This window comes from Mercenaria mercenaria, chromosome 5, assembly GCF_021730395.1.
Source record: "Mercenaria mercenaria strain notata chromosome 5, MADL_Memer_1, whole genome shotgun sequence".
Classification (NCBI taxonomy): Eukaryota; Metazoa; Mollusca; class Bivalvia; order Venerida; family Veneridae; genus Mercenaria; species Mercenaria mercenaria.
Window position 1 is genome coordinate 79,263,803 of NC_069365.1, and position 27,877 is coordinate 79,291,679.

General features: G+C 34.3%; 1 protein-coding gene across 1 annotated transcript; it reads right to left on the minus strand.

Moving 5' to 3' along the window:
• Positions 1-340: 340 nt before the first annotated feature.
• On the minus strand, positions 341-27,877 carry LOC123557723 (uncharacterized). The gene is made up of 11 exons (XM_053544090.1): positions 26,123-27,877; positions 18,744-18,816; positions 18,129-18,227; positions 17,299-17,443; positions 13,899-14,015; positions 13,376-13,472; positions 12,620-13,159; positions 6,851-7,016; positions 6,088-6,280; positions 4,435-4,648; positions 341-3,242 (listed from the first exon to the last, which is right to left on the minus strand). Exons 2-11 carry the CDS (start codon positions 18,809-18,811, stop codon positions 2,554-2,556), a joined length of 2,328 nt encoding a protein of 775 aa, XP_053400065.1. The 5' UTR covers positions 18,812-18,816; positions 26,123-27,877; the 3' UTR covers positions 341-2,553.

Here is a 27,877-nt window from a genome sequence, read left to right on the forward strand (position 1 = left end):
ATAGCACAGACACTCATGTACCAAAGATAAACACTCAACCACATCCAACAAAATAACATAGAAAAAACAAACAAGCAAGATACAAGAACACAGTAGGGCACCGCTTTAGACTCACAAGCACACAAACGTACCTATATAAGCAGAAAAAAACAATCGTATATCGCCTTAGAATTCCGGCAGCCAAAGTAAAGGGGAGCCACGAAAACTAATTCAAAGTAAAGGGGATGGGGGGGGGGGGGGGGGGGGGGGCGGGATGCAAAAAAGGAGCGCAAATGCAAAAAAGGAGCGCAAATGCAAGAGGGAAAAGAGGGGGTGGTGGTGGGTGGGGGGGGGCGACAATAGGGGAAGTGAGGGTTTCCAAAAAAAAAAACCCGAATGATTTGGATAGCCTGTACCGACCCGGCACTTAAATGTACTTATACCGCATGATTAAAACGCAGATTTCTATATGTCTATGAGGATAGATAATGATTTATTTTAAAACTGTTCCTTTAAATAAATCCTTTATTTAGCATTTCTTATGCATTAGTAAACTAGTCATAGTGTTAATGCTCGAATCGTTTATACCCCGCTCTTCCTTTCAGCTTAGATATTTGGTTTTTTAACCTTCAGTTTACTTCTTTCCCAAAATGTTATGTCATTCACAAACAACAAGACTACCAAAAGTTTAACTCTGACGTCGCAGAAGTTAGTGAAGAAGTTAACTGTGATTGTATCTAGTTCTATCAACATTGAATGCAAATATAGTCGCCATTCAGACCGTTTAATATTATAAATCTATACCGTCATCTGTTCTTCGATTAGTAGTATCCAAACCGAGAAACGCCGTTAAATTAAGATCAAAATTTCAGTTTAGAGGCCATGTTTTTTTCTTCTTTCTTCCTTTTCCGTATTTTCTAGACAATACCATTACAAAAATTCGTTTTCGCTTTTACATGTAGAATGTCATAAACTGCATTTTTTTCACTTAGTAATTCACATTATAATCACTTGATCTTTTGGTATCAACTGTTTTGGCCTTAGAATGACAACTGAAAACGTAATAAATTATTTCTATGCAAAAAGTGTGTGTTTATGATAGAAATCAGCAAAATTTACGTGATGCTTTGCATTTTTTGTTTGGGAGAGACCATGTTGGACGGATTTAAACATACGGCTAACAGAGTAGTTACTATACAGTGGTATTTAACTAATCGGCGAGGATTCTGTCACAATGGCATCATCTGTGAATATGGCATCTTGCCAATCAAGGCAATAACCTAAGGTACCACACTGGGCATTATTGAAGGCTCTGGCAGGCACTTGAGTAGAGCTGTCTTTTCTCAAGTTTCAAAACCATTGAGTCGAAGTCAATGACTGTAATCTGTCGGCCATGAACTGTTCTGAGATTCCTATATAACGAAACAAATGCACAATAACTTGTTAACAATAATACAGAATCCTGTTTGCGCCACTTTAATTCTCGCCTCACCAACACGCGACGGTGCGATAATTGATAATATTGCATACGCACTTCAACAGGTGTTTTTCAAAATGTAAATTACAACGATCGTATGGCGACTTTCCAGCTTTTAATGGCAGCGGATGCCCAATGTTCCCCATTCGGGCATTATTTCAGGCACGGCCTGGAAACTAGTTAGAATAAACAAACGTCCGTAAGCCAGCTTGATTGTTTCAAACATATAGCAGATAGACAGAATGTATACGCGCAAATACAAAATTACACATTAAAGCTATATATTTAGAGTAATGAATATAGTGCGAGGTGAAGTACCTCTCATAATATCCGCAAAGTAGGCAGTTGAACAAAAACATGTTTTAGATAAATGTGTAGCTAACTGGCGTCTAAGTACATAGTTTGAAAAAAAAAACAACAACAATTGAATTGAAAAAGAGTTATTTGAGCTGAAAAAAGATCCCGGGTAGAATATTTAGAAAAATTTGGAGATAACTCCGCTAAGTCCCTATTGTAGGCTTAGGTGACTATTGACCTAGTACCAAATGCAAACCATGCACATTTTACCTGTAGGCATAAAAAAAACATGCATAATCACTACACTAGTCAGCAGTCTGAAAAGAAAACTATACAAGGACCAAATCAGTCAATGCACTGGAGAAAGTTTGATATTTTTTGTGATGAATTTGTCAACAAACAGACGATTGTTTTTGAAAAAGTAAACACCCACAGAATTTAACAGGGTAAAATATGTTGAAAAGCTACTGTTGGCGAGAGAACGATCTCTGCTACACATATATGTGACAAAGTATAGGAAAATATCTAGCAATATGAGAAAATCAAACAAATCAATTTCAGGATTATTAGATGCATGACTGCATTATCCAGAATAGCATTTAACACAGATATTTTACCTTTCTATTGCACTGATATAACATAGACAGGGTTAGGTTTGACAAACGGTGTTTACTCAATAATTTCACTGATTGTTTCCCTTGCGTAAAGAGAGCTTATAGTATGTTTCTACACAAAGAATGGCAAACACGTCACCAATCTTTTCATAGAAATATTATCTGCTTTAAAATTAAACCACTTTGTTAATTCTGTTGTTGCGTTATTGTTAAGCTTATTTCAGAGGAATGCTTTACAATAAAACGCTTATTCCTTTTGTATTGTCTCCAGATCTGCAATCCTTCTTGTATCGGTGGGATAATTACGACAAAGACCGTTGCTATAAGACACCAATGGTGACATACTGAAAGCCAACTTCGGAGTTGGTTTTCTGTAAGAATTTCTTGGCTAGCGGCAACAGAAGGAATTATAAACAGAAAAATGGCTAAGCTGATGATTACTCCAATTGTAGAGACTCTTTTGGTTCGGCCAAACACATGCTCCATGTGCAGCGGTGTGAGTATTCTACCGGCATTAATGGCAGCAAATTCCTTTCTGTAAATACGTCTGTATGTATTTAAAGGATTATCTATGGACATCGTTTTTAACCATTCGACTTCAGGTCCTTTCGATTTTGTCTTGAGCTTGTCCCAGATCTGGTCTTCTGAATGTTCAGTAATAAAATCTTCATTGAAAACCACTTTGTCTTTAGATTTATTGTCACAGAGAGACACAATTACAGATATCAATGTGCTTACAATGAAGCCGGGAATAAAACCAAAGAGAAGACTATAATCTTGGGTCGTATTTGTGTAAAAGTTGGATAACCCTCCCTCATATGTTGACCCACAAGCCATCATTCCAACAACAGCGCTGACCAGTCCGGTTATACTACCTGAAAGTATTAACAAAACTGATTACCTCATACTGTTAGATAGTTATCCCCCGCCGAAGGTGGAGGGATATAGTTTCGATGTTGTCCGTCCGTCTGTTCGTCCGTCCGTCCGTCTGTTCATCCGTCCGTCCTAAGCCATATGCAGGAAGTGGTTTGGAATATCTAAATAAAACTTCATATACATATTAACCACTATAGATAAATGCTGCACATAAAGGTTCAGTCAGATTGCCCAAGTAACACCAGAGTTATGGCCCTTAGTAGTTTCTAGTGTTAACTATATAGGGTACTATAAATGTGGCAATTAATTCTGCTCCCTAACTTGTGACACATTTGACCTAGAACTATGGAACTTAAACTGAATTTAGATCACCATAATGTGGTAGTGCACACATAATGTCGTCAGGATCTCTTTAGTATCTTCAGAGGAGTTATTGCCCTTTAATTATTAAAAAAACACATATCTGTACATAACAGACTAATCAATTGGTAGAAATTCATAAAAGATTTTTCATTTTTTTCCATGAACATTTATTATCAGCATGTGAAATTGTGTACCCATACCCGTTCACCCCCACCGCCCTGGTTCACCCCCACCCTCACCCCACGTTTGTATTATTTTTTTTTAAAACTTGAAACCTTCCATGAATATTTATCAACATGCAAAGTTATACCATTCCCCGACCTCGCTCCTCCACCCAGTCTCTCCCACCAACCCAATCATGCACACCCACCGACGTTTTTTTTTTTTTTATTTTCCATCAATATTTATTATCAACATGTGAAGTTTTGTACCCTCAACCGGTCGCCCTATCCCCATCCACCACCCCGAAAACAAAAATTCGTTCCTTTCTTTTTTATATAAATGTGAAGTTGTAACAGATGTAAGGATATCTGTTCTTTTAAGTTCAAATGTAATGAAATTATTTGCTTCTTAGTAACATCCTTAACATTTTGCCGGATATATTTCTTTGCCATTTCTCATCAGAAACCATTCGGCGGGGGATACCAATTCATCGAATTTGCTTGTTGTTTTTATGCCTTCAAAGGTGTTGGTGAGGATTGTGAGAGTAACATCTACATGTTCGTCACAAAATCGAAGTTGAACAGCAGGAGGAAAATTATTCGAAGTCGGAAAACATATCCACTAGGCAAATGTCAAATACTACGCTATTGTAAATAATAAATTTACCAATCACGAGGCCTTTGGCCGTTGCTCCTGTCCAACTTATTGTAAAGTAGAGAGGCATCAAAAACGGGCAAGTAAAGACTGGAGTGGCGAAAAAGACCCAGTTCAGATTCATGCCAGACTCAATAATAATGAGGCCATATGGAATAATAGCTGCAATTACGCCGACCATGCACCAGGATTTGTATTGCAGCAGCTGGTCCTCGTAATGTCGGAACTGAAAAAATGAAAAAAGTCTCAAAACAAAATATTTCTCCTGGCTTCAGATATATTATTATACCATATTTATATAGCGCCCTTTATGTGATAAACATGTTCAAAGGCGTTTTACATAGCGCAAAGGCAGCCACTTAGGGCTCCAAATTCATCCCCTACTAGTATAGTAGTGCGATCTGACCAGAGGGACAGAGCGAGACAAAGCCCCCAGAACAGAGAGAGAGAGAGAGAGAGAGAGAGATGGGGGGGGGGGGGGGAGAGAGAGAGAGAGAGAGAGAGAGAAATCCATTTAGATACAGATCTGTCCGGCTAACTTAGCCTAGCTGTTTGTGAATAGACAGGCTCTTTAACGTGCCTGATGTATAGCAACGATACACGCAAATCCGTTTTCCCTGGGAAGAACCAGTACTGGCCCCTTAGTTAGATGGGAGACATTCGAGAGTATCTCAGAAATCTCCAGTGCCTGGACCGGGATACCATTTAGTTAACTAGTTGTATGACACTTGTGAAATGGAATTCCCATTCCCTCTAATTACTTAACCGTACCACATAGGCATATTCTCAAACATTAAATCCATTTACAAAATGTATATATTTTCAGACTGAAAACGGCAGGACTCGATGTATTATTTTCAATCATAGGAATTGCATGAATAATAGTGCTAACTCTGTTGAACAGATCGGATGAAAAAGCAACGTTACCTATCAACAAAACGGCAATTTTTTTTTTTTTTAATTTTCTGAACACAAAGTTGTTACGTATGGATCCAGTTACAGTTCTGCCATTTGGAATCACAACTAAGACAGATGGGCCATGGTGGGTAGATGATTGCATGCATAATCTTTTGAACACTTATGATCCTTGTAACTATGCAATGGCGTTTAATAAATCTTGTTATTTACGTTTCTGCTTGGTTTGTAGTAATATCCCAACCTTTTGTTAACCGTTATTAGAATAGAAAATAGAATCAGAAATTTACGGGCTGTTGAACATGTTTGTCAAGATATGAGTATCGGTCTGGCAGAAATGCTGTCTTTCGAGATTATTTAACATAATGTAATGTGTTAACTTTCTTGGTATACATTCACAACTCTTCCAGCCCAGGGGGTAAGAGTAATCTTTAACAGTCACCTGTCCAGACTGGAGACTCGTTATCCTGTAATTTTGTTTTATTTTGGTTTTGTTGGGTTTAAGGTCATATATGGCGATTGTCCAGCTTTCCATGGCGGAGAAAGACGCCAGGGCGCCACTCTGGGCTTTATTTCATCAGGGGTGGGCACTTCCCCACCTGAAGAATTCTATGCCCCACGTGAGGCTCCAACCCACAAGGTCAGTTGGGCAAGTGATTTATAATCAGCGACCTTAACCACCAGGCTACGGGGACCCACATTTATCATGTAATTGACTATTATGTAATTATGACACATTAGACTGACTACCTTGCCATGGATTGGGCATTTGTACTTGAAACCTGGCTCCAAATGTCCAGCAAGGCGGTCTTTGACATCTTGTCCGCACAAATCACATTCGAGACTCGTTACACACTTGCATAGCTGCGTTTGAATATTCCCTGATGAAACTGGAATCTTAGATTTTCCACAAAGATCGCAATCTGTTGGTTTTGTGTTTGATCTGTTAAATTTTATTTTTAAATTGTATTTTTGGTAACACTGATAATCATTGCTTAATTTACCGAGTATTCCAAGTTAACCAGTAGCAGAGGTAAATAAGTGTCCGAAATTACATTCAAAATTGCACTTCATTTTATCGTATATGAGGGATTTCAGGATTTTCAGATTTGTTTTGAAAGAGCTGCACATTATTCCAAAGGTCTCTATAGATGCGCTATGAACCTTTTAATTCTACTGGTCAACTTGTAGTACATTGTAATAGGATTTCACATGTAAAGTTATACCTATGTGCACTTCATAAACTTCACATCACTTCATATACCGAAACTGTTTAATGTATCGTAAAATCACTTGATTAACTTGAATGAAAAATCTGTTTTTTTTTTTAAATTTAATATACAGAAAAGGTTTGATATCATATTTGAAGTTGTCGCTAACTAGAACTGATGATACAGGCAGATTAGTTTGAATAATAAATCAGTATATATCGAAATAGTTGATGCGCATCTTCAAGATGATTAATGATATCACCTGAATAACTTGAAAGATAAATTAATAAATATTCCTTTACCGGAACGGCTTAATGTGAACCTTGAAGATGTCGTAAACAAGGATTGAAGATATAGCCATGACCTCTCCAGAACCGGTAGACATCAATGTCATCGTTACAAGTGTCAACAAAACGTAACAGCCTTCTTTTCCTAACAGTGTCTGTATTACGTACGGGGTTATGTACCCTGAAATTAAGATTTTGGTTGAAATAGTATGTATCTGAAATTGATAGTATCTTTAAAATTTGTGCAGGCAGATGCTACACTACTGTGTGTGATCTAGCACTGATATAACAACAAGTAGTAATAGTTGATATTTATAATTATATATATATATATATAAATATAATGAAAACCATAAGAAGATCCTTTGGAAACATAGAACGCAACCTGATAAACAATAGCGGACTGGATCTACTCGTTGATAACAAATGATGAGAAAATACCACAACACTGAGTCCAAGTACAGGGATACATTTTACAGCCGCCACAAAGTACTTATAAACTGCTGTGTTACAAAAAAATGTAGTTAACAAAAATCTAAAAGAGCATAAAACCCAACGAAAAAAGGTGTCAAGCAAAATCAAGTCCGACCAAATTAATAACAAACCTAGTTTGACTAAGTCTGTTCATGAAACTTATTTTTAATCAAGAAGATTATAACATCTGACTATGTTAATGACTGACTTTGTTCTCAAGTCGGGCGAGGGAACCTTTATTATGTTTATGTCAAAGCAAGGAAATAAGCGCTTCGATGCCGATATCAAACATAAAATAAGTTCCAACTGAGAGAGAGAGAGAGAGAGAGAGAGAGAGAGAGAGAGAGAGAGAGAGAGAGAGAGAGAGAGAGAGAGGGGGGGGGGGGGGGGAGAGAGGGAGAGAGAGAGAGAGAGAGATGTCTAACTTCTACTTGAAGAAATGCACGTTAAATGATCCTAATTTCAATAGAACGAAATTATTTGCAACAATTTTTCAGTTTGAAATTCGTATTATGTAACACTTGTAAAACACTACAATGTCGTATTATACTGTAAACCTAGAAATGTTCGCGGATACTATATTTCGCGTTTTGCAAAACGTAGACAATTTCGCGGATACAAATATTCGCGGAATCATATCCATCGCGAATCCCGCGAAAATGAAGTCGCAAGTACATATATTTAGTATACTAAGGTAAGTATCACAGCATTATTATGTACTGATATACGAACAATAATGTTGAAAACGTTAACTTGTTTGAACTGTTATTTAAAATGTTCTATATAGTATCTAAAATGAAAGAATAGAAATGATTTTCATTTGATCGTATCTGCTGCTGACTAAAAATTATATGTTGTTCGATAGATGCATCCTGTTTCTGTTTTTATCCCCTGTTCACCTGACTGACCGATATTGAAAAGGCTATTACATCATACAGAAGTCACCTGTCAATCAACTGAGTTAATGTCGATTTGTGCACATTTTATATCACTTTGGTACTAGAATTTGAGATATTAAAGTGGATATTTTTATGACTCCGGTAATATTTAATACATTAACACTGATAAGAAAACGTGAACTGCATTAATCTATATTATTCAAAGGAATTGAAAGGATTTACATCAGTGTCCAGACATGTGTAAGTGCAGGAACATTTTGTAGCGATCTATTTAAGCTGAAGCTAGAATCTTTCGCGTTTTTGTTTGATCAGAGTTTTTCGTGGCTATTTAATTTCACGGTTAATTTGTTCATTTTTTCCCACTCGTTCACTCGATTCTATGTCCTTTTAGACCTTCTAATGCGCTTCTGAAGTTGTCTTCCCAGAACACCCGGTATACCGTAGTTCATTTGGTGAGACTGACATCCATTTCTCAGCTGTTATAAAATCGATTTTACTATTGTATGTTAAGATAAATGGTCACATGCGCTATTTTGCTGACGAAACAATCTTGGTACCTTTTTGTTCAAAAGTTTTAAATTTTTTTAGGGATCACTTTAGTTACTTTATAGATAATTCGACTATCATTATTCAGTCCCAGAAATAAATTACACAAAAAAATTACACATTAAATAAAATGAGGAATTATGTTGAGCAGTCTTCAGTTAGTTTTTCGAGATCATTGTCACATTTATATGTAGCTCAACCACACTACGCCCAAAGATTAGACAGAAGTTGAACATAGACTCTTGAAAAATAACATTTTCAAATGTCTGTTTCACAGTTTCTTATAGTGTCAAGGAATATGGACTTTGTTGATTTATGCAGCGGTGAGCTGATGAGCTTTATATTTTCACGTAACTTTGCTCAAAAAAGGAAAGAAATAACACTGTAAAAAGTTCCAAGTGAATATCCTGATTATGCTGATAACTTTCTTCATGCCGATTAACCAAATAAGCGACGAACTTATTAACCTATTGCCGCTGCACATGTCTTTTTCGTTTCCATCAACCTATTTTATAGTCAAGGTTTGGTACTGAGCCGACAGAAATATAAAGTCCTAGCTCAATAACCACGTCGTAACATTTCTATATGATATAAAACTGTAACCTTCAAAACCCTTAATCAGTACGCTCTCTTACTAGTATCTATTAACCTTTGCCCTGCTAAATTTCTAAATTGGGCTGGTCCATCATTCAGTTTGGGCAGTACCACTTATTATTCAAAGGGGTGTTCACTGAAAATTTACTGACTGAATAGCGAACAGTGCAGACCATGGTCAGCCTGCACAGATGTTAACATTTGTTACATTTTGAAGTTTATTAAGGGAATTTCATAAAACAACTTCACATATAAAAATCTGCACTCCTGTTCCGTACAATTTTCATTCTCACATCGATTTGACGGTACTAATACTGTAGATGGGGTACGGATAGCTAGATTTCCCTATGAATATAATTATCAGGCAAATGCATTTACATTCAAAAGAGAGGCTAAATAAGGGGTTCTTTTGTGTTTTTCTTGTATTGCAACATCTTATTTAAATCCCTTATACTAGTCTTTTGTTGTTATCGTTTTTGAAATCTTCGTCAATATTTAATTTAATGCATGCTCATTTTGACAGGTTTTTGATAAATGCATCTACCCACACATTGCGAATATTTCAAGTTTTCTCACGGGAAAAGTAACTTTTTTTTTCTAGTTAAAACAGCTTCTAATATTGACAAACGCAATTAAAACTGCGTAAATTGCTAAATGGTATTTCGGTATCCAGATTTGGAGATTAAGATATAGACTGAAAGATTTACTTGAATTGCAACTATTTAAAATATTCAATATCACGCCAAGAGTGACTTTTTTCTTACTCAAGACATCGGCTGATCATGTTTGTTCTCCATGTCATTTTGAAACTTGAACACCAAAATGAGACGGGTGCCCTGTTTTTGTACAAACAAATTTTCCGACATGCCCAAATAGAGTATATCGAGATTCAATGGACATACATAGTGTTATGTTGGTATGTTTGTAGGAAACGATCGTTCGGTCGTTGCCGTAGAAACTTGCCTGCACAATAGATTTGTTGGGAAATTGTTCTTAATTTCAAATGTAATATTCGGATCTAGTATACCTTTGAGATATGGTATGTAGCTTTTATCCGCTTGTATCTTTGTATGTTCGAAACCCCGCACGAGGTGTCTATTTTTAATACTAGTAAGCCATTAAGCTGGCTTTGTGAACAATTCATGGCTTTATCCAGGTACCAGTTCATGGCCAAAGGTATGTCCGAAGGAGGCACCGGGTCTTCCTCCCAACACTAAACATGGTTTATCTGCATATTTTCCATGGTATTTCTACACTTACTTTAATGTCATTGTTAGAATGTTTCTACTTTAGTTTGTCAATTTGGCATTTTGGTTTTGTAAGATATATCTATGTAAAATTTCTTCTATAGAAAACTTTAACCAAGAGATGCCCAATATACACGTGTGTAATCAAGATCATATGGTTGTAAAAGCCTTTAAAAGTTCATTTAAAAATACACGATATTTGAAATAATTAATGCATTATCGACCCCAGTTGTTATGTCCATATCACTTTTCGACATGCCCAAATAGAGTATATCGAGATTCAATGGCTTGTTTGGGGAGAGACATTAAGGCATGAAAATAAGAAATAGCTGGCCTTCTTTTTTCCATATAAAATTGACAAATTTCACATGGTTGCATCAGGACCCATTTTAAATATCTGTAACTGACATTTTCTCGAAGAATATTGATAGATCTGTTTGTGATTTCAGCAAATAATTGCAAAGAAAGAAAGGAAAATAGCTCTACAAAGCATAAAATGAGTACGATTTTGTTTCCTATTTAGTGTCCTATATGTTAATTGTGACCCATGCATTGCTTAATCTTGCTGACTCTGGATGGACCAATTCCAAATGTATTATTAGAGAAATACTGGAAAACCTAGTACAGTTCTTAGATATCTATTGAAGCGGTGCAAATATCAGTTTTTTTTATTTTATGGGTCTTTGGATGAGTCATTTGATTTGAAAACAAGATTATGTCATATACTGTTATGTAACAGACAAAAGATTAAGGGAGTTAATTTTGATGTTCCCTACATACAAAAATGATCCGTTGAGGGGCTTCTCTTTTTAATATGAATCTATTGTCCTTAAAATTACATGTATAACAGTTAATACTTACTTCAAATTAAACCAAATACAGCGTTTCTATTTTTAGATTGATTTTAGATTGAAACTAGTACAGAAAAGGATTGAAAATAGAATATTCAAAAATTGTGAAGCGGACTATTCATGTACATATAGGTACATCAAAGTATGTTATATAAGATACCTCATGAACTTCAAAATGTGAATAGATTTAACCTTTTGATATCTTATACACGATATACATAAATTCAGTTTATTTGTTTATATTAAGTTCAGTAATATGATATTCTAACGACTAAAAAATAATTTGCCCTTTAAATGAGACTTTTTAACAATTTCCCCCTTCAGGACCTCATATCATTTTTCCTTAGCCATGTATTTTGAATGTTTATAAAATGTAATTGAATAAATTTTGTGTCAAGGGTTATGAATTAACATTTTAGAAATAGTTATAGATATATCTGATTGAAATAAATAAAACATAGTTCCCCTTAGGGGCCTCTTTTTGCCAACAAATCGTATATGTAATCCTTTCCTGATTCAGTATAATTTATTATAGTTAAATACAAAATTTTATGCTTTCTTAAGAAACCTCTTTTCACACTCGGTTTTAAAATTCAACATACAGTAAATATCTCATTACGTTTTTCTTATTATGTATCTTGAGAAATAGGTGTAATAAGTGTATTTTGGGGGTACACTTTGTATATTGAAAGGAAAAACGTTTTTTCCAAGACATTTTACCTCCCTTTCTTAAACTGATTTAAATAGAGGTTCTCCTCCTTTGTAGGATTTGGGATCCCTTAAAGTAGTTTCGTGCAAAATTTGGTGCTTTCTTCACAAACGGAAACATCTTTGCCATTTTTTGTTCAATATCTTATTCGCTAATTGCCGTCTGCAGGCTAAAGCCTTAATATTTTTTAGAGAAAATTTTGAATTTTGTTAAACAAGGAGCATCTAATGAAAACATAAGATAATTAATAAAACAAGTAAAATGTACAAATTTCGAAGTACTCGCACACGTTTCGCAGGAATTTAAACTATATATATTTTTTAAGAACATCTCTAATCAAACATATATAAAGGGTAAATATAAAAAAAAGCATTTGTGAGGTATTACTTCGTGAAAATACTTAAAACTATAATATGCAATTAAAAGCAATACCATGCGATAGATACAATAAAAAATGTAATTACCTTCGTCTATTTCCAAATCAGTTAGAAGATTGGTTCCATTACGGAAACTCATAGTCTTGTACGCCATTGACGTCACAAATGAAATGGACGTTGGTATAGCTACCCATAAGAACGCTGCAATAAGAAATCCGGACATCCCTTCAAGTGGCTTGGCAGCAATTCGGCTCTGCCAGTTTGCTTGATCGCAGAAGGACAAAGATATTGCCAGTAGAAATGTTATTATCCCAAAGATCATGCCAGGAACACTTCTAAATGTCAGGAATGAGTTTCCGTAATTTCCTTCAGGTCCTTTTAAACAAGCCATTGTGTTGTGTAGACTTTTAACTGATGTGAACGCTTCAACTTCCGGTTCAACAAGATAGGAAACTTTGAGAATGAAAAGGGAGGTAATGATGAAGATAAGAGCTGTGTTGAAGTAAGATATGTAGAAAGTAGTCCCAAGCCCACCTATTAGGCAGTAGGAGCCAAATAAAACAGCCAAAGAGAATAGGATGAACTCCGTTGACGTATCTTTGGCTAGAACATCTATCGTTGCTTTACCTGGTTTAAAAATAAACACAAATATGACATAGGTTATCGTCGTACAGAATACGCTTTACAGTCATCTGACTAATTCCTTGCATTTATAAGGATGCTAGGTGTATATATATATAATAATATGTTTTATATTTTACGACACTGAAAAAAGTTAACAGCATAATATTAAAGCATCAACGCGTTAAAACTGAGTTTTGAAAGTGAGACAGAAATAATTACCTGCAAAAATTATGTTTGCAATAATGCCAAAGTTTGTAAAAAGTGCAACTACACAGAACATGATCTGAACTCCCCCTCCGAATCGAGCATATGCAATCTGAATTGAAAAAACAAATAGTTAAAATTCAGCATTATTATTACATATAGAATGCAACTATGTTTAACAAAGCAGAATAATACAGTTATTATTCCTTTTTTTGAAATGGTGGCTTAACTAAACGTCAAGTTTACTCTGCATGTGTACCTGTTCTTGATAATCCAAATATTTTGAATTTTACTAAACAATGCTGGAAGAGAGACCGTTTTAACAAGGTCAGTAAGTTGTTTGACGTTTGCAAAGAGTCAAATAGCCGAGCTAAAAATAATCTATGTGATAGCCTGTATATATGAACCATATATACTCATTTTCATTCCGTCGTAGAGATATGAAGGGTAATTAACTTTAGAGTCATTTAAGATATCGAGCATGGGAGTCATCGTTTCAAAAGTTTATTCAAGATAAGATAGAAATTATACGACAAACCTGTGGAAATGTTTTTGCTCCAGGAGCTCGTGTTTTCAGATGTATACACAAGACAGAGAACACAATCACAGCAAGCACGATACCCAGTGTGTAAAATAATGACCCTGCTACCCCTACCTGGACAAATAAAGTATTGTTTTAATTACATTTAGCATAACAAGTTTTTCAATGCAATACATTACATTACATGTTTCTAAAGGGATACCCGCGTATGTTCTCAAAACATAGATGCATGATTTACCTATACTTAAGTTTTCAGCAATTGAAGGGCAATGAATGCCTGACAACCAGTTAGTTGTATGAAAGCCATTCTCAAGCCTGTCGCAACGCTGAAGGAATTTTAAAATCGGACCATACTAGAACAAGTTAAAGCATAGCAAAAGTCCCTTCTAGGGCACATCTATATAATTATATAATGATCATCTTGTAAAATTTGGGTTGCAATGTCTGTTTAAAGTATTGGTCATTAGTGTGCGGAACCCCAGAATCGGACACAAGGACAAGACCATTCTACCATATTGACATTCCGTATCCCCCTGTTTTTAATCAGGGAGTCAGTGGCGCAGTGGTTAGCAGTTTGGACTATGCCAGCGATCCGCGTTCGATTACCGGACCCGGATCGATTCCCGGTTGCGGCTGACATCCCGACTAGTGTTCAGTACTGGGTGATTTACTTTAATTTGGTACTGTTTCAAACAGTATCGGTCTAGACTGAATGCTGGGGAGGTAAATGACGCCTGCCGTGAGCTCGGCTGGAAATAAGTTGTTCCAGGTGAGGACTTTCGTCCAGAAGAAACTTTACTTACTTTTAAGCGCACCTGGGGGCGTTACATTTTGCACCAAGAGTGCGTTTATTTCTGTTTCAAAATACAAAAAAAAACAAAACAACAAAAAAAAAAAGAACCACTAAAATTTAAAAAAAAGAACTATGTTGTTTTATACTGCCTAAAATGTCAAGTAGGTATTTATGCTAACATAAATTGTTAAATCCAACACCCAAGTAAATACGTTACCACTTTCAGTGGAGTAAATACGGCAATAAGAACACACTGGCTATACACATTTGACCCGGTCAATCCAATTTCACATGTTGCGTGAATTTGCTGCATATAATTGGAGGGTCGCAATGGGATTTGTTTTCGCATATCGGACCATGCATTCGAAGGAAACAATGATATTTATTTTATTGTTTACATGTAAATTTGCTGATATATGTCTATCTGTTTGTACACATCTTATGCTCTTCAGAAATGGAGGAAATAAAAGAATCAATCAATCTTCCTATGTTATCCGTGGAACGCGTTCAGTCAGAGTCGCCTCAATTAGGAAATAATATGTTTAACGTAAGAGATTATTTCCAAGGTCACGGAGTATGATTGGCCAGCTCGTAATGACAACAGATTTCGAGGTCACTTGCTCAGTCAAGTGTGTCTTACCGGCCCTAAGTATTCCTTCTCAAGAGAAGGAACAATAAGACATTGCAGTTTGAAATATAACAAAATAGCTAAACAATTGATGTATTTTTTTCATTATAGTAAAAATTAAAGAATTTTACAGCTGATCGTCATCATATTACATTACATGACAGTCACAATTATACAAAACGAGCACCATCAATATCAAACATTGAAATGTTCATATTTTTGTCATTTTAAAGCAGATTTTGAAAATTCATTCATATCTTTAGATAATTCAAGAAATCTTAGCAGATGGACTTAACGACACAACACTACTTTTCCTTTTAAAGGAAACAAAAAGAGGCTGCTTGATGCTTTAATATTAAATATATAAGTGACAATATATCAGATCTGAATATGAAACTAAAATGATACTAACTTGTCCATAGTTAAAACGAATGACATTAAAAAGAAGAGAGAAATATGAACTTTTATAACAATTTTCCTGTTTTCCTAACCTAGCATATGTAGGACAGGTAAGAAAAAAAATGCACACTTGCTTATGTAAAAAGTAATCGATCTTATTTAATTAAGCATGTAAATTGAATATACGAACCTCGATTACACAAAAGTTTAAAGTAATTTATTTCTCATTCACAATTCCGCATGTGAATCCTTTACAAGAGCTAAAAGTCTTGTAATTGCAACATTTTAATTGTTTTATTTTAAATTCTGTTTGAAGTTATAATTCAATCGTTAATGATTCTTCTCTACTTTATAAACCATCAGCATAAAAGAATATACTGATGTTTAAAGGGACATGCCTTAAGACAAACACCATCAAAATATTTAATACCTAGATAGCAATTGACTTAAGATATCAAAAAAGATACATGTAAACCAGACTTTATAAATTTATGATGAAAAGTCAGCTAAATTCTTCTGCAAAATATTATATTTTAAAAGTCTGATTAACGATTTTGTGAGTTCTATTCATAATTTGATTCACCGAATGAGTGTTTTAGTAGATAAAAACATCCTCACTTCAAAAGTTTCTTCCCATAGGAGTTTACTAACTAAGAAAAGCATTTTCTTTGTTTCCAAAATAAATGGCATAAATCTGGAGGCGTTCATTTGCTAGGGTAAAGCCTGTAAAAGTATAAGAAATACCTTCAGAATTTTTCAGGGAGAAAATTTTCTTACACGAAGTCTTTGATTGCGCACGTTTGAATTCGTTCAATGAAATAAATTCAGAAATTCTCTTGAACTAAAAATAAACCTTGCAACATCTTCTGGAGGCTTTTAAATGGGTAAAAAATAATGGGTAAATAAATAATATTTGGTTTTGCATAAATAGGAAAGATCTTTGGCAAATGTTGCTTAAATCTAGGGGATCTGCATAATATTTGAATTTATTTATTCTGTTTTACACTCATCATCTCTTAAATTTTGAAGATTTTAAGACGATAGCAACAGTACACACACATTAGGATGGATGTAAATTAAAACCGTATTTAAACTTAAAGTATACAACGCAGTGTAAAGCAAGTTATTCTCATAGTATCCGTTCAATCGAATTTTATCTGTGTATTTACTTTTCAGATAAAATTGAACGATTATACGGAATCTTACGAAGGCCGTCTCGTAACTGAATGAAATCTGATGATTCACATCTAAAATATTGGTGGATACTTCTAAGCGAAATATTAGACTGTTTTTATCAAATCGGACATTCAGGCAATTTTCAACAACGAAACAAATTGCTATTAGTCTTATGTTTTGGTCGACTACATAATGTATTTCAGTTACGACACTGTAAAATGACAAAACGCTTATGAAATGACAACTTTCGAAGTTTTAGTATAGCCCAATCCATGTGCTTATCTTGAGGGTAAACTATTTTCGAATAGACTGGTTACAAATAAAGCTGTTAAAATCGTTTTCAAATGGGATAAATGTAATTGAAAATACTGTTATTAAATGTACTGTAAACGAATCAAAACCTTGTTAGCTATTGTTGGACTTTGAAGAATGTCTGATGGCCAAAGAAGTTGTGACGTCAAAGTCACTGCCGTGAGACTCACACTTACGCGACCACCAGCGTCAAATACCACATCGAGACTATGGAAATCTCTAAACACGTAATGTCTGAAAGCAAAATTATAACAACAAATACATTAGCCAAAATATATTAGGAAACAGACAATAATATTAAAATTATCAATGGTTTGTCGTTTGATTACCAAGGTTCAGTGTTCAGATACGTAGGAATTGTTTCACGATGGTGTAAGCCCGGACATCAATCCAGGGGTCGTGCGCCTTCTTATATAACACCAGCACTGTTTTTTTCAGGAAGCGGACTCTCCAATAAACTTGAAGCTTTCATCACAATCGAGCTTAAACAAATTAGTATCAACTAAACTAAAACGTTGAACCGTGGTTAATAAGATTATACAACACTAGAAAGCCTTGCTTATTTTCATTCTTGGATATTTAAATATATTGACAAAATTATGCTGAACTGAATCTATCAGAGTTGTATCGAATCGGACGTTATGCGGCAATTTAACGTTATTATTGACGTCATAAAGTACTCTCACTGGTCCGTGAATCAACGTTGTTTATTGCGGTATATACAACGCATGAATTTCATCTTCAAATAAATCAAGCCATGTCAGAATAGTTGCTTTCTTGTTTTACTATCAGCCGCCTTGCTTTTGTGCATCTATATCTAGAATGGGTACTCTTTCCACATAAACATATATTCTGTTTTCTTTATTTCCTACTAAAAGGAGTATTTCATTACATTCATATAATAAAGCTGTTGAAATACCTTATTTTGTTGTACGCAATCCCAATTAGGACGGAGAACCCTGCAAACCCCAGTAACATCAACAATGCCAGCTCATATTTCTCTATAACAGGGTTTAATCTAAATAAGAGTAAAGTAAATATCTACAACCATATTGTATTCTAATATAAGAAAACATATCTTAGGTCAAAAAGATGTAAAATGTATGAAAAAAACTATGTTTAACGATAGTTTTTGAAAGTTTTGCGGTCTTACAAAATTGGGCAAGTCAGCTTCCACAAATTCGTCTTTAATTGTGAAGATTGTTCTATTCCTACATCATTCTTTTATTTCAAGCATATTTATTTATTAAATTCGGAAGTATAAACCGTTTTAATTAAAGCTCGACATGAAAAAGAACTAAATCAATATTTATATGCTAGAAAGCTTGATTGAAACGCTATCTATCTGGATACTGTCTCTCCTGTGCAGGTAGGATTCCGATTTTTTGTTACATATACGTAATTTTACATCCAAGGAATTTTGAATTTTACCTTTTTTGTCCCGGATTGACTAATTGTGCCCTTTCGACAGACATTGGACTCCAATGCTAGCTCAAAGAGAGGTAATCATTACAAAATAATTTATTATACTTACCTCGCAGATTCCACTGCAGAGGGTAAATCAAACGGACATTGGAACAGATTGTTATCTTTACCAACCATGTTTCCTGGTAAGAATAAGTAATATTTTGATTGAGAATTTTTCACAATTTGGTTCACAAATATCAAGATAGTTACTTGGCAGTGTTTAGTAACAAATTATGTCCAAAGGTTTGCGGTACCCAGCAATACTCGTGTTTCTTGGTGCAATTTCCTGGGTGTTATTAAATAACTTTATCTAGCTTTACTGAATCAGACATACAGTTATTTTATCTATACGTATCGTTTTCATCTTTTTAGACATCTTAAGAATAAAACAAAATTTTACACACGTTATTACAAATTATTTCGAAAGGGGCTCTTATGGCATGTGTATATTTGACTAGTTTTACCTTTTCCCTACTTTTTAGACTATGCTTATAATGAAAATGTTCACGATAGAAGCCGAAAGTTTATGTGAGTAGATTTTAACTAAGCGAGTCTTTATTAAATGGACACAAAGTTGTAGATACATACTATTTTTAAAACTAAGCTCTCAAAGTCAATGTTCTTTGTAACTTTGATAAAATAGAAGTGATATGGTATGTTTTGTTACTTGTTTTTATTTTAATATAAAATTTACTCGAATGTTAAAAAGTTCAATTTTTTTTTACTTTAAAAATGGAATGTAGTCGTAACAAGAAATATCTTTAAAAATGATGGTCGGCGAATTGTAATAAGGAAAGAAGTTTATGAATTTTTCATCTAACATTCATCTTTCATCTAACATTTTTCAAATTGTACAAAATCAAGTGAATGATGTCAAAAGAAATTCATCTACAGTAAACTGGTCATCGAAAGTAAGAGATATATTACAGAATGCAGGTTTTCACGACGTATGGTTATTTCCAGAGTCAGTAAATATAAATATTTTTATACCATTGTTTAGAGCTAGACTTCGTGATATATATATTACACAATGGCGGTCAGATATGGATTTATGTTCATCTTTATATATTTACAAGGAACTTAAACCAACTTACGAAATATCAAAATATATACGTGTGTTAGAAAATAAAAATCAGAGAAGTGTTTTAGCCAAAATAAGACTTAGTTCACATAAATTAATGATTGAAACTGGAAGACATCAAGGTATCGAACAAAATCAAAGAAAATGCACACTTTGTAATTCTGGTGATCTAGAAGACGAATTTCATTTCATATTGGTATGTCCTTTATTCAGTGATCTGCGTAATACATATATATCCAGGTACTTTACGGTTAATCCAAGTGTTTATAAATTCATGCAATTGTTAAATTCCGAACGAAAAACAGTACTCCGTAGGTTAGCAACTTTTTGTTTAAAAGCTTTTCAGAGACGCGATAACGCACAGGTTAACATCATTATGTTTACATTTTTTTAAATATAATAATAAAGAAAAACTGTACTTTTTACACCGGTTATCTTTGTAGCAACACTCTCTAGGTATTTGAATTATTATGCTGTGTTGAATGTTAAAAATTCTACATACCCTTGACTCAAACTACTTTATCCATTTCTTAATATCTCATTGCATGTATTTTTATATTATAATATGTTTGTTATGACGATGAGTCTTGCTCTTAAGTCAAATAAATTTTCTGTTCTGTTCTGTTCTGTTCAAAATGCAAAACTAAACACCGCACTTTAACAATTTAAATGGTTCTCTTTTACTTTTTCGCAAAGGTTTCGTAGGGTTGCAATTTTGTTTCGTTTATCCTTAGACGAATAATTACAGCAGTAGTTTGATGAAGATTCATGAAGCGGTTCATGAGAAGATGTCATTAAACGTGTTTATATTTTTAGCTAAATTGGTCCCTATCCCCATTTGTAACAAAATAGCAGGAGACCTTCCGATATTGTTACACATCGAGTTTGATAAAAATCCATTACATTTTAGTGGTTAATGCGAAGAAATGCATACCTACTTTTAGCTATAGTGGTCCCTAATAGGGCCCAAGTTCCTATATAAATAAATTTGGAAGAGGACCTTATAATGATGCTCCAGACCAAGTATGACAAAGATCCACCAAGCTGTTCATGAGACGCTGTATAAAGGCATTTCTAGTTTTAGCTCTAGCAGCCCCTAAAAGGGGCCAAATGTCCCAGCTGAACAAAGTTGGCTGCGGGCCTAATAAAGATGCTACAAATCAAGTTTGATTAGAATACATGAGAAAAAAATCAATTAAAGGATTTATTTATTTATTATTTATATTTATTTCTAAAATAGGCCAACTGATCCCGCTTTAACAAACAGCATAATCGCTATTCATGAATCTTTGGACAATGACGTCACACCTATAAAAAAGTGAAGGTCAAGCAAAACATACAATTGTAATTATTTCAATATTTCTGTTTCATAAGAAAGTTTGACCGTAGTCATATCACATGGATAAACTGTATGCAGCGTACTTTCATTTCAGTGTAATGAGATTCAGTCATTATATAGCATATATATAATTAAACAGATTTCATCTGAGTTCAGTATTTGCATACCATACTAAAGAAAAATATTCATATATAATGAATCAGTTAAATAGTTTATAACAAATATATCAAAGGAAACAAGTATTCATTTTAATATGCAATCTGAATAAGTCACAAAAGCAAGAAACCTTTTCATATACGGACGACAATTGTAACAAAACACTTCTCTACATAAAAGACTCTTATCACACCCTTATTCATGTGATACGCAGACCGTATTCAGCTCTTTCTTTAATTTGATATATGTTGGTATTTGAACAGGTTTTTATCATATTTATTAAACTTACTTATCATTTTGAGATATATCAATATTCTTGCTAAATATACTGAGCCAAAGTTAGCTTTAAAACTATGAACAGCGTCGTTTAGGATAAACGCTTTGTCTACATTTCACCCAGCGTAGCACAATCAATAGAGTGAAAGAAATTGACACTCTCGTCCAGTCAGGCAGAGTGTTGCATAAATCTTCCATTTTGATAAATTATCTATAATGCGTTATCAAGTACTTTGATTTGCAAACTGAAGTCACGTGGCGTAGGTAACGAAAACGAATTTAGACGGCGTCGCCGAAAAACCGGGGCTAGAGGGCGTGGACGGTAACATTCATTTCTACTACCGACCATGAATATGCTCAATCAAACCGAGCGAATTTTATTTTTGTCGTGTTGGGCGACCTGTGGGATTTCTACTTCCTCTTTTAAATTTATTCTATGGGAACTACTTTATGACACGTACAAAATATATGTAAACGTATGCCAACTTTCAGACATGTACTTTAGATTACATTTAACATATTGACAACAGTTTAAGTGTTACGTTAGAAAATTTGTAAAGTGTATGTGGTAAAAGATTTAAATGCATACCGTATCTAGCAAATCATCAGCTATATACTTTATTTTCTATCACTCAATCTACATGTTTATCAAATTCATTTGAAATGTTCATGAATATAGATTAAAATGATTTGGATGTGTCTCAGTTTGTACTTGCCTAGCTCATATTATTTATCTGTTGTAATACATTTAGTTCGGGTTAATGAATGAAACCAGGCATTTGTATGCTGCTGCGGTTGTATACGAGCAACTTGAATGAAAATAGGAATTCTCAAATCAGGCTGTTTCATATCCAGCGTACAAAATACTCTAGTTAGTTTATAAACAGCATGTGGCCTTTTTCAGTGGTTTGTAGACGGTTAATGTGCTAAAATAAATACTTTTCCATTGGCAATTTCAACAGTTATAATTATCTTAAAGGGTAGGGAAGGCTTAATAATAAGTCGATTTTTCTATGAAAATCTTTTGTAATGGTGATTTTATTTTAACTGGACACTACTGAAAGGATATAGTAGTTTGAAATATAAGAGATTGTAACTATTTTAGAAGGTTTTATGATGTCTCTACACTTTTCTGGAATATCTTTATAGCAAATACAATTTTAAATAGGTTATCTATAAAGTAAGTTTCTTTAGTTTCAGATATATATAAAGCATAGTAATTTCTTTCGTTCTACTTGGATTAAGTAAAGACATTATTTTACAGCATTAAGGAAACACAGTTCAAATGAGTATCTAAAAATAAATAAAATGCCTTTGTTTTATGCTGCCATTGGAAATAAAATGGCTGTCAATTTGATCAAATTCTGATATATTAATAATTTCCTCATTTTAAAACATATTTTGAAAACCATTTCTTTTTAAGACCTAGAAGATAGAAATGTTGCCTTTCCCTTTAATTAAAAAAAAACAAAAACTAATTAATTATGTAAGGGTGTATGATTCTTAAGAATTTTTTCATACTTTGTGATCTTGCAAACACTCGTTTTTTTTATTTCATAAGGCATTTTCTTCTCCCACTGTTTAGACATTTCTAAAATAAACTAAAATTTAAAAAATGAGGATACTTTATAAGCACAAAACATTCCACTTAATATTATAGCGATTTCAAGTCTTACAGGTTACTATGAAGACATGGTAATATAAGTAGTAAATAGGCATAAATTTTATTTTATGTTGACATAATTACCCCACCCATTCCGTTTTCAGTGGAAAATGCATTTAAATCTACCTATATAGATTCTAGTTTTAAAACATGTTACTGCTTTAATGACATACATGTTTCAAAGTGGAAAGAAAAAAATGGGCTCACCATGCACCTAAGAGATGCAATTAGAAAATAACTGTAAAACTGTTAACTTTTAATATTTTTAGTTCTTTCAGAACTGAATGATACTTTCTAAATAATATGAAGTGCTCTGTTGAAAAACTTCTGTTTTAATTGTAGCTTATCATCAAATACATACCTTTTAGAAAAATATCAGAATAAAAACATTTCTGCTTATTAATTAGATTTGAAAATACTGACCCCTACCCCATTGTGCATCTTACATCAGATTGAGAAATGTTTCGGCCAAAAATGAGAGTCAATGTTGTTGTTTTTCTGAATGGTCAAATGGTACATTTTTAGCCATAGGTTGATGATTGTAACATTTATTTTCAGCATAAAGTTTGTTTTTGTTTAAAAGAAATATTCAAGTAAACGAACTTTAAATGGCGGTATCCTGAAAAAAAACGCACGTACATCTTTAATAACTAATTACCACAGTTCCTCTAGCAAATATTTAATGTTAAGAGAAAGACATTAAATATTTCAGACAGGTTTTGAAACTGCAAGCGTATTTCCAGATAAAAGAGTTAATTTGAAAAATTTAACATGTTTCAAAATGCTCCAGTAAAATGTCACACTCACTTTATATAGTTACTGGAGGGAACATTATTATACAGCTGTCATTTGAGCCGTGCCATGAGAAAATCAACATAATGGGTTTGCGACCAGCATGGATCCAGACCAGCCTGCGCATCCGCGCAGTCTGGTCAGGATCCATGCTGTTCACTAATTGTTTCTCCAATTCCAATAGGCTTTAAAAGCGAACAGCATGGAGCCTGACCAGACTGCGCGGATGCGCAGGCTGGTCTGGATCCATGCTGGTCGCATACCCACTATGTTGGTTTTCTCATGGCACGGCTCATTTCATTTTAGTGACTATCTCTAGTATAATGGTTGGTCAGGATATTTAAAAGTTGTTGTTTTATAAAATACGACTCAGAAACAACAGATATCAGAAAACTTGGGACCTCCGTGGCCGGGTGTATGATCGCTGACTTTCAATCACTTGCCCCTCACCAATGTAGGTTGGAGCCTCACTCGGCGCGTTGAATTCTTCATGTGAGGAAACCATCAAGCTGGCTTGCGGAATGTCGGTGGTTCTACCCAGGTGCCCGCTCGTGCACAGACACTTGGGGTTCGGATCCCCATCCACCCCATTCTTCTCGCCCCTGTTAAGTTGGCAAAAATCTTAGCATTACCATCTGTTGAGCTGGCGACTACTTTAAAACGCACTGTTTAACATTACACGATTTAAAATAGTGTATTTCTACATCAATGCTTCAATACAAAATTGAAATATCGCACGTAACTGGAAACACTTGCTTGCGCTGAACCTCGCTTTTTGCGCATTCAATAAATTGGGGACAAAAAAATAATTACTCGATAAAATATATTTTCAGGTGCAAAAAACAGTTACGATAGGTAAAACAAAATCTCGTGTAAACTTGCTGAAAACGTATAAACGGTATAATGTAATCGTATAGCGGTATTAATTGGTAACCCAGGCAACAATTGCGCAAATTTCATATGCAGGATCAATTGCAATGAAAATGTGTTCATAACAATTTAATTGATTATAATTTTATTGAATTTCCCATGGAATACAAATTTTCAGCTGTTAAGACGTGTGGTCATTTCTCTACATGTTAACCAGACACTTGATTGATAACAATAATGTCATTGGTAGGTTAAATTAAAAAGTTTAGTGACTTATAGTTTTTCCTAGTGTCCGTGCTATGTTTCAATCTTGGTGGTATTAGAGTCTGATGTTAAAATAATACCCTTTTGTTTTAAAATTCCTAAAATTGTTACAAATTGCGTATTTATTATCGTGCCCCTATGCCTATCTACATGGTTAAATGGCGTAAAAATTCATTGGCTAAACTTAACCAGGGCGCGGAGATGACGGGGTGGATGGGGTTCTCGAAGTCAATTGTCTTGGCCTGTGATAAAAACTGCACTGTGTGAATCTGGTCTTCCTTCTCTACCATCAAAATGGAAAGCCGCATTGATACCTATTATTGAGTCGTGTGCGACTTAAAACCAACCAAAATAAAAATCAACTCTTAGAAAATAAAAAAGAGAAATAGTTATATGTTAGTTTGTCGCTTAATCACAGTAACAGAACCTATATCAACTTTAAAGCTACTGATTAACCGAGATTTTGATATTTTAAAAGTATAACAACTGTTTGTTTTTATGCGTATACTAAGATGCAATCGTTGGCAAAACAAATTGAACCCAACATCATAACTTTGATTCCACTCTACCATGCTACATTTCTAAATTGTGGGCATTACTTGCTTATCAAAGGTGTGTTCATTAAAATTTACTGACTGAATAGAACAGTGCAGACCATGATAGACGCACGGATTCTCTCCTCCACCACTGAAAGTGAAATCTCAACAGGCTGACTGCGTTAGCATACTACTTTAAACACAACTGTTCAAATACAAACAGAACATTTAATACTCAGGAAGTTATGGATTCAGATAACGAATGAATTAAATTGCAGTTAAACGAACAATGTGTACCTCTCGCTTATCAAACCCGTTTTTGCAGCTTCGAAACCAAAGGAAGATATAAGAAGACATATTAACATCAGAATTACCATAATTGAATGAAGTTACAGGTGAAATACATGTATTTTAAATAATGATAAGACTGACAAAATATTATTATGAATACTTGAAAAAAAAAACATACCTTTATCTTGTGATCGTAGAATTTATAACTTTATAGCTTTAAAATGATAAGTAAATTCCCAGGTTGCACCATTCCTGTCGAAAGTCTACTATTTGTGCACATTAAGTGCAAATGAAAAATATACTAAGTTGCATCAATATATTCCCTAATCTATATATTTTGTGCGCTCATGTGTAAATGTATACTCACACATGATATATGCACAAATGTACTTTAAGCTTTATAAAATTATCAGTGTAGGTTCTTTTTCTTCTATTTCTATGTTTAAGGCGCGAGAATATTTTGATTTTGTCAAAATGTAGAAAGAACACTGGTAGCTAAATATAACAAAGTGTCTCAGTAGTTACAGTTTTAAGCTGTGTACGTTGGGCTTATTTATTCATGCATTAGACCGTTTAAAGAAGTTCTTGTTACAGAATCACTATTACCTCTCTACATGGTAAGTTATCTATTTCCTAAATAATCTCGTTACAAATTTCTTGGCGGGGACTATCTTGCAATTATTTAACACAGAATTGCCATCTCCTTCCATGACCCCCTAGATTATACCCATAAAGACAGTTAACTGCCGTTATTCTGTAATAAACGATGTTGTCATTGTAGTGATAGTTGTGCCTTTCTATATCAGGGCGCTTGTGATCACTTGACCATCTACGTTGTATCTGGTATCTACATTGTTTGTTCATACTTTGTACTTGCTCTATCACAAACGTTGCCTGCTTGTGATTATTGTCATCATCTTCAGGTTCATTACTCCTGCAGAAATAGTTAGCATGCATTACGATAATGTTACAATTTCTATTATTCGATGTAGCAACAAAAACACTGCATCCCGTTAGTAATGAGGTTACAAATATCACACTTCTTTGCGAAACATACAGCAGAAACGAGAAAGAGATTGTGTTCCGCTCGTCGATGGGTAAAAGAACAGTATTTACTTGAGTGCTTACTAAGGATTGTAACGGGAACGAAGATCTTTGGATGAGTCTTAAAGTGTTCCTGTTCTGTTCCTTTTCTTCTACAAGAGTGCATTCTGTGGGCTCCCAACAATCAAGAACCCATATCTTGTCATCCGTATAGATTCCCTTCCGGTGAACATATTGTCCGATGTGTCTTCGACAACCTTGATGGTTTACATTATCCCCGAGGTAATCAAATGTATTTGTTTGTCTCAATATTTGCAGGAAATTGTTCAGTGCGTTGCTGTTGTCACCACGGATGAGGGGGCTTGAGCCTAGAAAAGTGAAATATTAAAGTAAAACTTATACAACAAACAATTTGAAAACAAACGTCTAAATATCAAACAGAAATATATTAAGTATTACCCAAAAGGGACTGTTTTCACTTTCCGAAAGTGAAACAGAAATATTTCTTAAAACACACCTCCAAAGTAAAGAAAAAAGAAAAAAAAATATTATCAGAATGTAATATACAAGTATTTTTTGTTGGGTTTCATGTCGCACCGACACAATTATACAAATGTATAAAGGTAACAAGGGGGTTTTACACCTGTTTCGTGCATGTCAACACGAAAACTTCCCTACATTTAAACTGATATATTAATACACGGCTGCGTTTTAAATTCCACATGTGTAGCAACAAACCTTAACACAAAACCTTAACGACATAGTTTGGTAGGGGCATTGACACAATATGATACAGTGTGGATACAGGCCTTGACACAACACGATAGTGTAGGTAGAGGCCTTGACACAATATGGCATAGTGAAGATAGAGGCATTGACACAACATGAT